The sequence below is a fragment of the Humulus lupulus genome, chromosome X (assembly GCF_963169125.1).
Source record: "Humulus lupulus chromosome X, drHumLupu1.1, whole genome shotgun sequence".
Taxonomy (NCBI): Eukaryota; Viridiplantae; Streptophyta; class Magnoliopsida; order Rosales; family Cannabaceae; genus Humulus; species Humulus lupulus.
The window spans coordinates 17,749,107-17,762,022 of NC_084802.1; the positions used below are offsets into that span (position 1 = coordinate 17,749,107).

At 31.4% G+C, this 12,916-nt stretch overlaps 1 protein-coding gene across 1 annotated transcript; it reads right to left on the reverse strand.

Moving 5' to 3' along the window:
• Nucleotides 1–4,661: 4,661 nt before the first annotated feature.
• On the reverse strand, nt 4,662–5,996 carry LOC133804718 (uncharacterized). Its single transcript, XM_062242858.1, has 5 exons — nt 5,759–5,996; nt 5,464–5,679; nt 5,306–5,398; nt 5,119–5,223; nt 4,662–5,040 (listed from the first exon to the last, which is right to left on the reverse strand). The coding sequence occupies exons 2-5, from the start codon at nt 5,632–5,634 to the stop codon at nt 4,915–4,917; spliced, it is 495 nt and encodes a 164-aa protein (XP_062098842.1). The 5' UTR covers nt 5,635–5,679; nt 5,759–5,996; the 3' UTR covers nt 4,662–4,914.
• Between the last annotated feature and the right edge of the window lie 6,920 nt (nt 5,997–12,916).

Genomic DNA, 12,916 nt, shown 5'->3' on the forward strand with positions numbered 1-12,916 from the left:
CAAAAAAATAATTATTGTGATATCAACGGCGAATATATTTTGTCGCCGCTGATATTGGCATTATTAACAACGATTTTTGGTCGCCGCCAATACTATCGTTGCTAAATGACGTTTTTCTTGTAGTGTTGATCCTGACCTCATCAAGTATTTGGGGAGAAAGAAACAAAGTAAAAAAGATGATTTTTCAAGTCAGACCACCTACCAGCCAAGCCAAGCCTAGCACACATTTTTACAAAGAATGGAAGCAATCACAACTCCCACCTCTGCCACAATGCAAAGGATGCCATGATGACCATACATGTGTACTTGTTGGCATACCTCTCTTGATGAGTCCTTAAACACATGAACATCGACACTGCACTTGATTCTTTACATGGTGTCATACAGGCCAATTATTAGAGTGGTGGATGGTTTTTCATTGACATGTTGTTTTGCTAAGAATATCAAGAGTTTCTTCACTACTGCAATTGAGGCCGAGGCTTCTTGCTCTCCTCTTTAGTCTTCATTAATTAATTACAAGAGTTGGGTTATCATATTTGAGTGTTGGAAAGTGATATTGAGACCGTTTCCTATCTATTTTGTTCAGTTTTACCCTCGACTTTCTATGTTTCTCTAATTCATATAGTATTATGTAATTATATTAACGTTATTTATAAATTGGTCAAATATGTACTTTTAATGAATAATGAATCGATTTGGATGAAAGAAATTTCACTAATTAATGTATTTATTGTACTTTTAGGTTTTTATTTGAATATGTGGAGCATTATATAATACATGCATAGTTGGTCTTGAAGAAATATCTATTGTCAAATTAATTAATTAATTTTTTATTTATTTTTGAAATGGTATTGCCACATTAATTGAAACATAGGAATATATATATATATATATTTCTCTTATCGAGCTTTAATTGTTAAATATACTTGTTGAACAAAGAATAGCTTATTCATTTTTTTATGTCCCTCCCTAGTCTCATGGAGTGATGTTGTATTTTGGAATCGTGTTTGTCGTGAAGGGAACTAACCAAATGTTACACAAATACAAGTAAACAACCAAATTGTTTATAAATATCCCTACTAAAGGAACAATTTCATATTCCTTCAAAAAAGAAAAAAAAAAATTATATAACAATTATGTAGTTCCAATTACATTGATTCATAACATATTCCACTTATTTATTATATATAATTTTATAGGAAGTGGATAAAATTAATAAAAATTCTTATGTATATATGAACGAATTACATGTATCTATGTAATGGCATAAATAATTATATATTAACAAGTTGACTAGTTTGCAATTATAAAATCATTAATTATTAACGAATATTTTCTCTCATTTCGTAGTAACGCCTAGCTAGATAATATTCTTGTTGTATGGATGCATTAACTTTTAGTTTTTATATATAATATTTATGTTAGATTTAAAAATCCAACGATTATATCCTAATGTGACTTGTATAAAGACACAATCAAATTATTAGGCAATAACAAAAAATACTAGTACTGTCACTAATTTGGTCAAATCGTATTTTATTTTATAACATGGACTTTTTGATGAATTGTAGTTGTGATGTTTTAGACAATTTTAATTTTGGTTTTAAAAGAGAAAACATCATTTAATAATTATGCAGTTTATGTCCACCATAAACAAGTTAAGCATGTACTCTTATTCTACCACCGTTCAATTATTATGTTAAATTAAAGATAAAAACATTTATTTAATTATTTATTTTTGCCGACCACGCTTTATACTCGAACAGCTCATTATTGAAAACTAATGAAAAAAGTAGACTGAGTTAGACTATGGTATTATCATTATTTTAAGAAACGTATTCATTCAACATGGAATCTTCAAGATAAATAAATATTTTAAGAAACGTATTTATTCTAGATCTAATCTTAATAATGTTCAAATTTAGAAAGAAACAAAAACTAATAAACTTACTGAAAAAAACGACATAAAAGTTGAACAAATCTAGAATCTGCAATTTTATCTCTTGAAACTTTTATTTATACCACAAAAGTAAATAATTTTTTTTCCATATATACCCTCTAATATAATATTCAAAAAGTATAAATTTTTACATTTCTTACAGACGGTTTCATTTTATAGAGACAAGTAACAAAGCTAGATATATTAGTAGAAAGTTTTCTAAGCCCCTCATCAAATTTATTTCTTTATATTAAACCAAATTTAACAATTTTTAAAAAATATTCTTTTTTCATAAAATAACAATAAATTTCAACTTTTTTCTAAAAATTTAAAACCACAAGTAATCCATTTCATTCAAAATTTCTCTAGGTTAACATTATTTTAAATGCAAACCCACTTAATTATTGCACAACTTGTATACAATATGACTATTTCATGTGATGTTTGGGTTTTGGATATTCCACTCCAAAAATGTCCTCCATTGGATCCTCCCACCCATAAATAATCCTTTGGTATCCTGTCCACAGTTTTGTTTTTGAGTGGATTTGATGTCCACAGTTTACACCTATGACTTAAATTTGTGTAGCTCTACACGAAATATATATATAGTATATAAAAATATATATATATTCTCTCATCATCACCCATGAATATTCCCAAAACCACATACCACCTTTAAGCTTCTTCAATCAAACCCTAATCAATTTAAAGGTTGTACACTAATTAATATTTACAGAGAAACGTGGATGGGATATATCTATTCAGCTAGAGGTGTTAAAAAAAAAACACCAATCCACATAAACTGTCGATACCGCACTAGCTATGCGGTTTTAAACCCTTTGTGATGCAAAGTAGGTTATATATATATATATAAATATATATATTTTCCAAACAATATGATTTGGTATACTATTTGAAATTTTGTAATTGTGGTTCAAATTATCTATATAAATATATCAATCAATTTATATATAATTCAGTTTTATCATTTTAAAATTTTAATTTGAGTTTTAATCTTGCTTATGTTGTTTGAACGTTAGTTGCATTATTAAAATTTAAATCTTTAGTTGTATTATTCAAGTAGTGTTGAATTATTTATGTTTAATTGTCATGAATGTTGTTCATTTTTTTTATTGTTTAGTAATAAACCACTTGATGCCACATGTGTTATAATTTGAGATCATATGCGATGCGATTCATTAAAATTGTCTCAAATGGCACCGCGAACATCCTTATTTTCAGCCTAAAAAGCGAGGTTAATAATTTTTTTAAGTAGCGATCGAACAATACATGTTTTTATATATATATATATATAAAACATTGTTGTGTTTTAAAACCTTCGCTGTAGCCTAAAACTATATGCTCTTATATCGTTTACATTTACAAACTAAATCCAAAGCATTATTGGCATTTTGGTACAATATTTTGTACCCATTTTTGGAGACATGTTTCCGTCTGCTTTTTATCACTTATTTTGTTAGTTTTTTTTGGAGCACTAATTAAACGGTTAATAATTACATTTTGTTTTTGACAAGAAATGGTTAATTAATTACTTTTAATTAGGCATTGAATAAAAGTTGTTAATTAATGGCGTGATCTTATATATGGATAGGGTTAGGTTTATTTTCATGCTTTTATTACTTGTGGCGTAAGTTTAATACTTTCTTAATATCTCCTTAAAAAAACACTAACTTAATAATATTAAAAAAAAATACTTGTTGTGTTAATATAGGAGTGCGATTCGTGATGCGAATGGTGTTATTTGGGCATCGTGGGCAGTGCCAATTGATAGGAGTGTTTTCAGTAAGTTTGGTTGAGTTATTGGCTTTATGTTATGGTTTACTAGCTGCCTCTCAGTTGGGCTATCCTATTCATGTTGCTGAATGTGATTCAACGGTGGTTGTTGCTTGGGTTGCTAGGGGTCGGGTGAGTAGATTTTTGACTCCGGTTGTGTTTAATATTTTTTTTTATTGAATTTGTAGGTAGAGGTTCTTGTAGTTCTATTTCGCATGTTGCGAATGAGGTAGCTCATGTACTTGTTACTTCTATTACTAGTTCTTTAAGTGAGTGTTTTTAGATCAATTATTGTCCTCGTTTATTATGTTCGTCCGTAACAATTGATTATTTTGCTTGATAATGAATACTGCTTTTCTCAAAACAATAAAAAAAAAGTTGTCTTTATGCCTGGATATGTTTGTAGGATTTTCGTGTTTTAATTTATTTTTTTAGCGTTATATATATAACAGGAAATACACTATAAAAAACAAGGCCTATACCGAGAAAAAATGTCCTCGGTATAAGCCCAAATGTCCTCGGTATACCCTCTACTGAGACAATGTCGTCGGTAGAAAGTTATCGGTACAGCCGCGTTGGTAAAACAAAACTTCTACCGACGGCATTAAAAATGTTCCTGGTATAGGTTTTACCGAGGACAATGTCCTCGGTAGAAAGTGACAAATGTCCTCGGTACAACCAACCCCAATTTGTCATCGTACTGGTATATACCGACATCTTACTGGTATATACCGAGGACAATGTCCTCGGTATAGACTTTTCCCGAATTTTTTTTATATTTGTAATATTTATTCCCTTATTTATTTATTTAATTTGAATTAAATATAAAAAAATAGAATAAAATTAAAACACTTATATTAAACATATAAATAAAAACATAAGAGTATGTTCGCTGAATCAAAATAAAGAGTTGTATTAAACATGATAATGTAATAGTCAATTGTAATAAAATTCATACATAAGTCCTACTGAGTCGGTGCTCCAACATCGGGATCATCGGGTGGTGGTGGGGCACATTGAGATCCCGGGGAGATACAATGAGTCCGGACATGCTCCTCTAACTGTCGAAGACGCTCTCTCATCTCAGACAACTCTTCATCTCTAGTTTGTGAAGGACGAAAATCAAATGGAGTTCGGTCCCTTATGTTAAGGATACGTCCATATCCTTTCTGGTGGCCCCGTCATTTTCCGAAGACAGTTTGTACCAAAGATATGTCTTCATCTTCAGGCGCACTCGAAACTGGTGTGGAACTCTCAGTATCAGTTGCCTGTGTCTGCTGTGTGTCGCGGTATGCACGCAATTCCTCCTATGATACAATGTATAATGTAATTAAAATTTTGAAATAATTAAAATTTTGAAAAATGTTTAAAAAAACTTAACGTACCCAAGTATTTTTGGCTGTCTCTGTCACCCACCCTGTGCCTGATTTATGGTGAGTATCCATCCAGCTATCCGGGATGGACTCAAGTTGCCCAGTCTCTAAATTGCGCTGTCACGTACATATATTTTTATAAAATTAATAATTAAACGTAAATAAGAAAAATAAACTAAAATATAATTAATTAACTAACTTTTTTATAGCGCAGGGCTGGGATTGACTGAGAACCTCCATAGCTAAGCTCTTTCAGTTTCTTCCTATTTTCCTTGTTGACCACAGAACGTTTCTGCAAAAAGTTATCGTTAGTAATATATTTAATTAAGATAGTTAAGTTTAGCAAGAAATTAATACCGTAATTTCTGGGCGTCGGAAAAATTCAATGGCTTTTTGCCACTGCGTATCCGTGCAACCACCATAACGATTTTGTGGCCCATTAATCGTTAAATGCTCTTTAATATCGTACTTCCAGTCAGAATACTTTTTAGCACACGAAGTATCAATGCCTCTCAAGATCCCAGGCATATGCCCTTCTCCATATCTAGTACGCCCAATATCAAACAAATCATCCTAATTTACAAACATTTATTAGTAAATATGATAAATAACATAAAATGAGAATTAACATAAAAATACATAAACTACTTACTTCCAAATGTGCAAGTATTCTTTCTTTCGAGGCATTTGGTACTTTTGACCATTGAGGACAGTCCGGATCTGTGTACTGTCGAACAAGTAATCCGAGCTCTCTTGAGATATTTGAGCTGTACTCTCCGATCTCTTTATATGTTCTCCCCCGCACATCCCACTCGAGAGGGAGAGGACGCCCCAACTGTTCCCTCTTTTCCCGCGTGTTCAATCCTTTATGGCGTCCACGTTTATTTGGAGGCGCTATTGTATGCAAATTCAATATTTAAAAATTAATATGGATTAATTGTTAAATTTTAAGGAGTATATCAATGTGTAAAGTATTACCTCGTTCACAATCAGCTGGGATATCTGACGGTCCACGTGGAGGATCGCATCCTCCACCATCACCCTCGTGAGATTGAGCAATAGCATCAGGCATATCTGTCAAATTAATCGATATTAAAATTACATTTATCGGTTAAAAATGACTATATAAAATTATTTATTGTCAAAAATAATTACTTCAACATATTATAAAATTATCACTTAATTATCACTATAATAATCTTCACTATCATCATCGGTTTCTATGTGTTCATCTTCCTCTTCATCATCTTCATATTCAACCTCCTCCTCCTCCTCCACTTCCTCTTCCTCCTCCTCCTCTTGTTCTTCCATTTCCTCCTCCCTCTCCTCCTCAATTGCAACATTATCTATCTCAAAAAATTGTAATGGAGCCCCCGTACGTTCAAAGATGATTTGTGGCAACAGTCCAAGATCAACGAATAATTGGAAATTAGAGGAACTAGTGTCGTGCATAACATCTACTTCTACATCCTCCGCTTTTTCTTCAACTAGTGGGATGTCCCACACATTTCTGTGATGCACTTCTTGGACGACTTTCCAATGCGATTTATTTTTAAGGTCTTCAATGTAGAAAACTTGGTTAGCCTGAGTTGCTAAGATAAATTTATCATCTTTGAAGGCCTCTGAGACTCCCGCTACAGAGACTCCACTATTTTGAGTTTTGCGATTCTTGTCCCTGTCATAACACAAAAATCTTACTCCATTTACAACACAACCAGGGTACGACGCAACACGAGTTGAAGAACCGTTTGCTAAAGAGATTAATTCTTCATGTACTTCCAAGGATCCTGTTTGTCGAAGATGATAAATCTTATTATAAAACCAATTAGGAAATTCCTCTCTATGTAATTGGTCTAGGTTTTCAACACCTCTAGTCTGTAGAATTTCTCTATGCTCTCTGCAACAAACAAAAACAACTAATTTAAGAGCTACTAATAAGTGTTATAATAAACATGCAATGAAATGATGAACTACTTTAATTACTTACCGAAGATATGGCAAGATCTCATTGCAGTTGTTTAGAATATACCAATCCGCTATTTTCTTCACTTCATCTTCCAAAATTGTCATTGATTTCTTACCAATTGGACGACCCTGAGATCGAAAGACCGACATCTTTTTAAGTGATGGACCAACATCTACATTTCGGTCTGGACGATTGAACTTTGTCTCAACACCTTTCAAGTACATGGAGCAAAATGTTAATGGCTCATCAACCACATATCCTTCTGCTATTGACCCCTCTGGACGTGCTTTATTACGGACATAATTCTTCAATTTTTTCATATACCTTTCAAAAGGATACATCCACCTCATGTGAACCGGTCCTCCAAGTATTGCTTCTTCCGGTAAATGTATTAGTAGATGGACCATGATATCGAAAAAAGCAGGTGGGAAAATATTTTCTAACTTGCAAACAATCTCAACAATTGAAGTTTTGACTTTTTCTAAATCTGAGACTTTTAGAGTTCTCGCACAAATGAGCTTCAAGAAAGTGCATAACTCAATAATAGTTGTACTCATCGATTTCTCTAGGAATGCATGCACACCAACTGGCAAAAGGCGTTGCATAATGATGTGACAATCATGCGATTTCAAACCAGTGATCTTATTGTCATTATCAATCACATTTTTCCTTAGGTTAGATCCAAAACCATCTGGAAACTTCACTGATTTAAGAAATCGACAAAAATTTTGGCGATCTTCAACAGTTAAAGTGATTTTGGCCGCAGGCTTTTGTATCTGACCATTCAACTTCCTCAGTTGTAACTCTGGTCTTATCTTCATCTTCTCCAAGTCTACTCTGGCACTAACTGTCTTTGGTCTTATTCTCCAGCCCAACTATTGTGCCTACTAAACTGTCGCACACATTTTTCTCAACATGCATAACATCTAGATTGTGTCGCAACATTATGTTGGCCCAATATGGGAGCTCAAAAAATATACTTTTTTTCTGCCAACCAACTTGCTCTTTTGTACGCTTTCTTTTTTGGCCGCCATAACTGACATGCTTACCAGGAAGAGAATCAGGTATAAAACTCATTTGTGTGAACATTTCTTGCATGGTTAATGGCTTTGGTGGTAATCTTTTTTCAACGACACCATATGTCTTCTTGTCCCTTCTAATGGCATGTTTGATTGGTAAAAAATGTCTATGACCATAAAAAGCAACCTTCTTTTGTAAACGAATAGATGGTGTTGCCACATTGCAAGTAGAGCAAGCATGATAACCTTGGCCAGTCCATCCAGAAAGGCTACTCCTTGCTGGGTAATCGTTTATAGTCCACATCAAAGCTGCCCGAAGAGTGAAGAAACTGCCATCGACTGCATCTCGAGTATGTACACCAGTCACCCATAATTCTTTTAACTCATCAATCAATGGTCTTAAGAAAACATCAAAATCTTTTCCTGGCGAATGAGGTCCCGGAATTAATAAACTCAACATGAAATTAGTTTCTCTCATGCACAACCATGGTGGCAAGTTATATGTCGTCAACACTACCGGCCACATACTATAAGAAAGATTCATATTACCAAAGGGATTGAATCCATCTGCAGCCAATCCAAGCCGCACATTCCTGGGTTCCATTGCAAATGTTGGATTATTTCGGTCAAAGTCCTTCCAAGCTTTCCCATCAGCAGGATGACACAATACACCATCTTCTTTTATACGTTGCTCGTGATGCCATCTCATATGTTGAGCAATGTGCCTCGATGCATATTTTCGCATTAACCTAGGGGTTAAAGGAAAATAACGCATCACTTTATGAGGCACTTTCTTTCCCTTGGTGTTCTTGTCCACCCATCGATCCTCCCCACAAACAGGACATTTGCTTTTTCCAGCATGTTCTTTCCAAAACAGTGCGCAATCATGCTTGCAGACATGGATTGACTCGTAGCCCAATCCAAATTTCCGCAACAACCTTTTCGCTGCATAATGCGATTTTGGAAGCTTATTTGGGGCTGCAAATGCATCATGTAACAGCTCCAGCATTCCATCAAATATTTTGTTGGGAATTTTCCCCAACACTTTGAAATGCATTAACTTCACTAGGAAATTCAATGATGTGTAATTTTGACACCCGGGGAATAATGGAGCCTCGATCTCAGCAAATAAATTGTTATAATGTTGCCCACCCCTGTAGTCTGTTGTAGGTATCTCTTGACTGCGCTCATTCTCCGCTTGTTCGTCATTGTCATTTTGCATAAGATCATTGAGAACATCCATCATTTCATCTTCATCATTTTGGTCTATCTGAGCTCTCATTGGTATTATTTCATCCTCTCCATGCCAATGCCAATTGGTATATTTCCGTAGAAAACCATTTACAAAAAGATGATTTTCTAATACATCAATCGTCTGAAATTCAACGTTGACAAACCTCCTACATGGATATTTCACCAATCCCCTTGAGTCAACGCACTGCCGAGCTCTCTGGAGAAAATCCATCACACCAGCCTCATACTCATCGAATAATCGATCTGTCAAATTAATCCAGCTCTTGTCGATCGACATTGTATGAATGTAGCACTGCACGAAACACTAATCATCAAACTTACAATCAATTTGTGTGTGTCCTAATTCAGAGAGAGGCAAATGTAAGAGTTTTCAATGACTCACCCTCTCTGAACGGGTCTAAGGCTTCTTGTGATGAACACTAAAAAAATATAATATTATCACTAGGTGATAATAACACTATTATATCTTTGGTAATAATTTCTTATTACCAAAGAAAAAAGAAAATAAAATCAAATATGTTTTTTTAATGTCTTATGCTCTTTGAAGTTAATTATGTTGTTTTATGATATCTAACTATAATATATTTCAGTGTAAATATTATTAAAATTATTTAAATTTGACATATTAATTTAGTATTTATTAAATTACATATTTTACTTATGCTTTATTGAATAGTTTTATTAATTTAAACAAAATTTCTAAGATTTGTTTAAAATTTATTTAATTACTTTAGGATTTAATTATTACTTAAATTATTTAATTAATGTTTATTTTTATTAAAACTTAGTTGCATAATGTTAATGTTAATTTTTTTTAATGTTAATTTTAAAATATATTATTTATATAAAAAAAACATAAATTATTCAAAAATTGAAAAAAAAATTAAAAAAAATACAAAAAAATTAAAAACAACTAACAAATATTATTAAAAACATATTTTTTTAATTTTAATTTTAATAATGATTAAAACTAACAAATATTAAATTTAATTTTTTTAATTTTAATTTTAATTTTAATAATGGTTTTCTAATAATATATTTGTTAATTTTATTTAATCAGAACTAAAAAATATTATTTTTTTACATATTAATTTAGTATTTATTAAATTACATATTTTACTTATGCTTTATTGAATAGTTTTATTAATTTAAACAAAATTTCTAAGATTTGTTTAAAATTTATTTAATTACTTTAGGATTTAATTATTACTTAAATTATTTAATTAATGTTTATTTTTATTAAAATTTAGTTGCATAATGTTAATGTTAATTTTTTTAATGTTAATTTTAAAATATATTATTTTACTTATCAATTCACTATTTATTAAATTAGAAATTTTATTGAGTACTTCTACTAATATTCACAATATCTCTAAATTTTACAATTCTATAAAAAATTCGGCAGCATAATGATTATATTTTCATCTATCCCAAAATTTAAAATCCTGCAAATAACACATAAAAGATATCCAGACCCAGATCATGCAGAGAGCAATACAAATACATTTTAAACGACTATATAATTTATAATTATTAGTCTAAATTTTATTAATTATTCAATTTTCTAACCAAAATATTAAAATTCTACTAAAAATTAACAACAACAAATTAATCATCAATATTCATAAAATCTGAATTTTTACTACTAACATAACCAAAAAAATTAAAATTGACAACAACAACATACTAACATTACCACCAAAATTTTCAAATTAACACTCAAATATTTAATATGTTTACTAATATGTTTAATACACATAAAATTCACCAAAACAACATAGAATTTATTTTAAAAAAATACTAATTAATCATATAACAATTTTCTAATTCCTAATATCATTTGTACTAATACTTATTTTGAAAACCTAAAAATAAATACATTCTATCTAATATAATAATTTCAGATTTTTATTAAAATTAATATTATTTTATTTATATAAAAAAACATAAATTATTCAAAAATTGAAAAAAAATTAAAAAAATACAGAAAAATTAAAAAAAACTTACCAATGCCTTCAATATCTTGCTAGCAATCTCTGTAGTCCAACAAAAACCGAATACCCAACCTTCAAACAAAAATTACAAAATATCATTATACAATTTCATAAATATATATAAAATGAATAAATAAACCATACTTTCAACAAATACAAAGAAATTCCTTTACCATTGGCAATTTTGGGGCTTAAAACCGAGCTTTTTGGGAGGAAAACGGCGATATTCGGCGGAGGGAGGCGAACGGTTCGGAGAAAACCGAGAGAAACCAGAGAGGAAGGAGAAGGGGCTTCGCGGCTGTGGGGTATATTTATAAACCCTATACCGAGAACATGTTCTCGGTATATGTTCTCGGTATAGCAATTAAACCTATTCAGAACCGTGAAAATGTCCCGCGCATATAAAATGTCTATACCGAGGATAGAGGTTGTCGGTATAATGTTTTCGGTATATAACCTTTTTTTTGTAGTGATATGATCTAGAAACTAATAATTATGGCTAAAAAAATGGTGAATGAGATTGCATACTAATCTAATTATACGAAGATCAAGTATAGTGTCAACCTATAAAGAATGAGAAGATCATATATAAGTAACAATTGCTACCATTTTGGTCCCCTCAATCTTTATTTATATATAATAGTATATTTATAACGACCTATATATATCCTTAATGTTAACAGCCATCGGAATTATTAATTAGGTACACCCAAAAAAATAAAAAATAATTAAAAATAAAATAAAATAATACCTATAGCCACCGTCAACTTTGTTATTACATGTTAAACCACGCTCCATTTAACATGTGGCTTTTGTAACATCTGGCCAAATCTTCAGATCAAACAAAAAAATAATACTAATAAAAATGAGCACTTTTATTCTTCAAAAAAAAAAAAACAAAAAAACTCAAGAAAAATAAAATAAAGCAATCATGCTTGGCTGTGAAAATCTTGAGGTTGAAGAATGTGATCTTAATAACACTATAAAATTGAGATTCTATTCAATAATATATATAATCACTACAAAAAAAAAATTAATATTAGGGACGGTACAATAAGAGGTGGGTTGAATCCACTTGTAATGTTAAGGTTATTAGCGGCAGATTAGGAGATTTTTGCGCTAATAATGTTTAAATTAAAAAATATTATAAGTGACAGAGCTATAATTATTTGAGGCGGATTGTCCGTCGCTAATGCTTAGTAGTAAATACCTGGGAAAATTTCAGGACTTTATTATTTAGAATTATTAGTGGCGAATAATTAATATTATTAGAGACAAACAATCCATCGCTAATAATATTATTATAGGTGCTTGGATTGGGTCAGGGAGTCATGGGGCTCATGGGGTTTGGGTTTGGGCTATGAGGACAGAGGGCTCGGGGTTGGGTGATGGGGCTCGGGGTTGGGGTTGGGTGATGGGGCTTGGGGGTTTTAGGTGATGAGGCTCGGGGTTGGGGTGTTAGGAACAGTTCCTAGTGCGCAGCGAAAATTGTGGTAATGGTAGCATTGTATATAACTAAAAAAAAATCATATAAATAACTTTATATGTGGATCCTTTAATATGTAATATGTTAATCA

What these genes read in the sequence shown, in the direction of transcription:
- LOC133804718 (XM_062242858.1), bottom strand. Translation starts at nt 5,634, where the DNA reads ATGCCTGGGATCTTGAGAGGCATTGATACTTCGTGTGCTAAAAAGTAT. An exon ending in CAGCCCTGCGCTATAAAAAA is followed by an intron (nt 5,224 to 5,305) that starts GTTAGTTAATTA and finishes TGTACGTGACAG; the next exon opens with CGCAATTTAGAGACTGGGCA. An exon ending in AGACAGCCAAAAATACTTGG is followed by an intron (nt 5,041 to 5,118) that starts GTACGTTAAGTT and finishes ATTGTATCATAG; the next exon opens with GAGGAATTGCGTGCATACCG.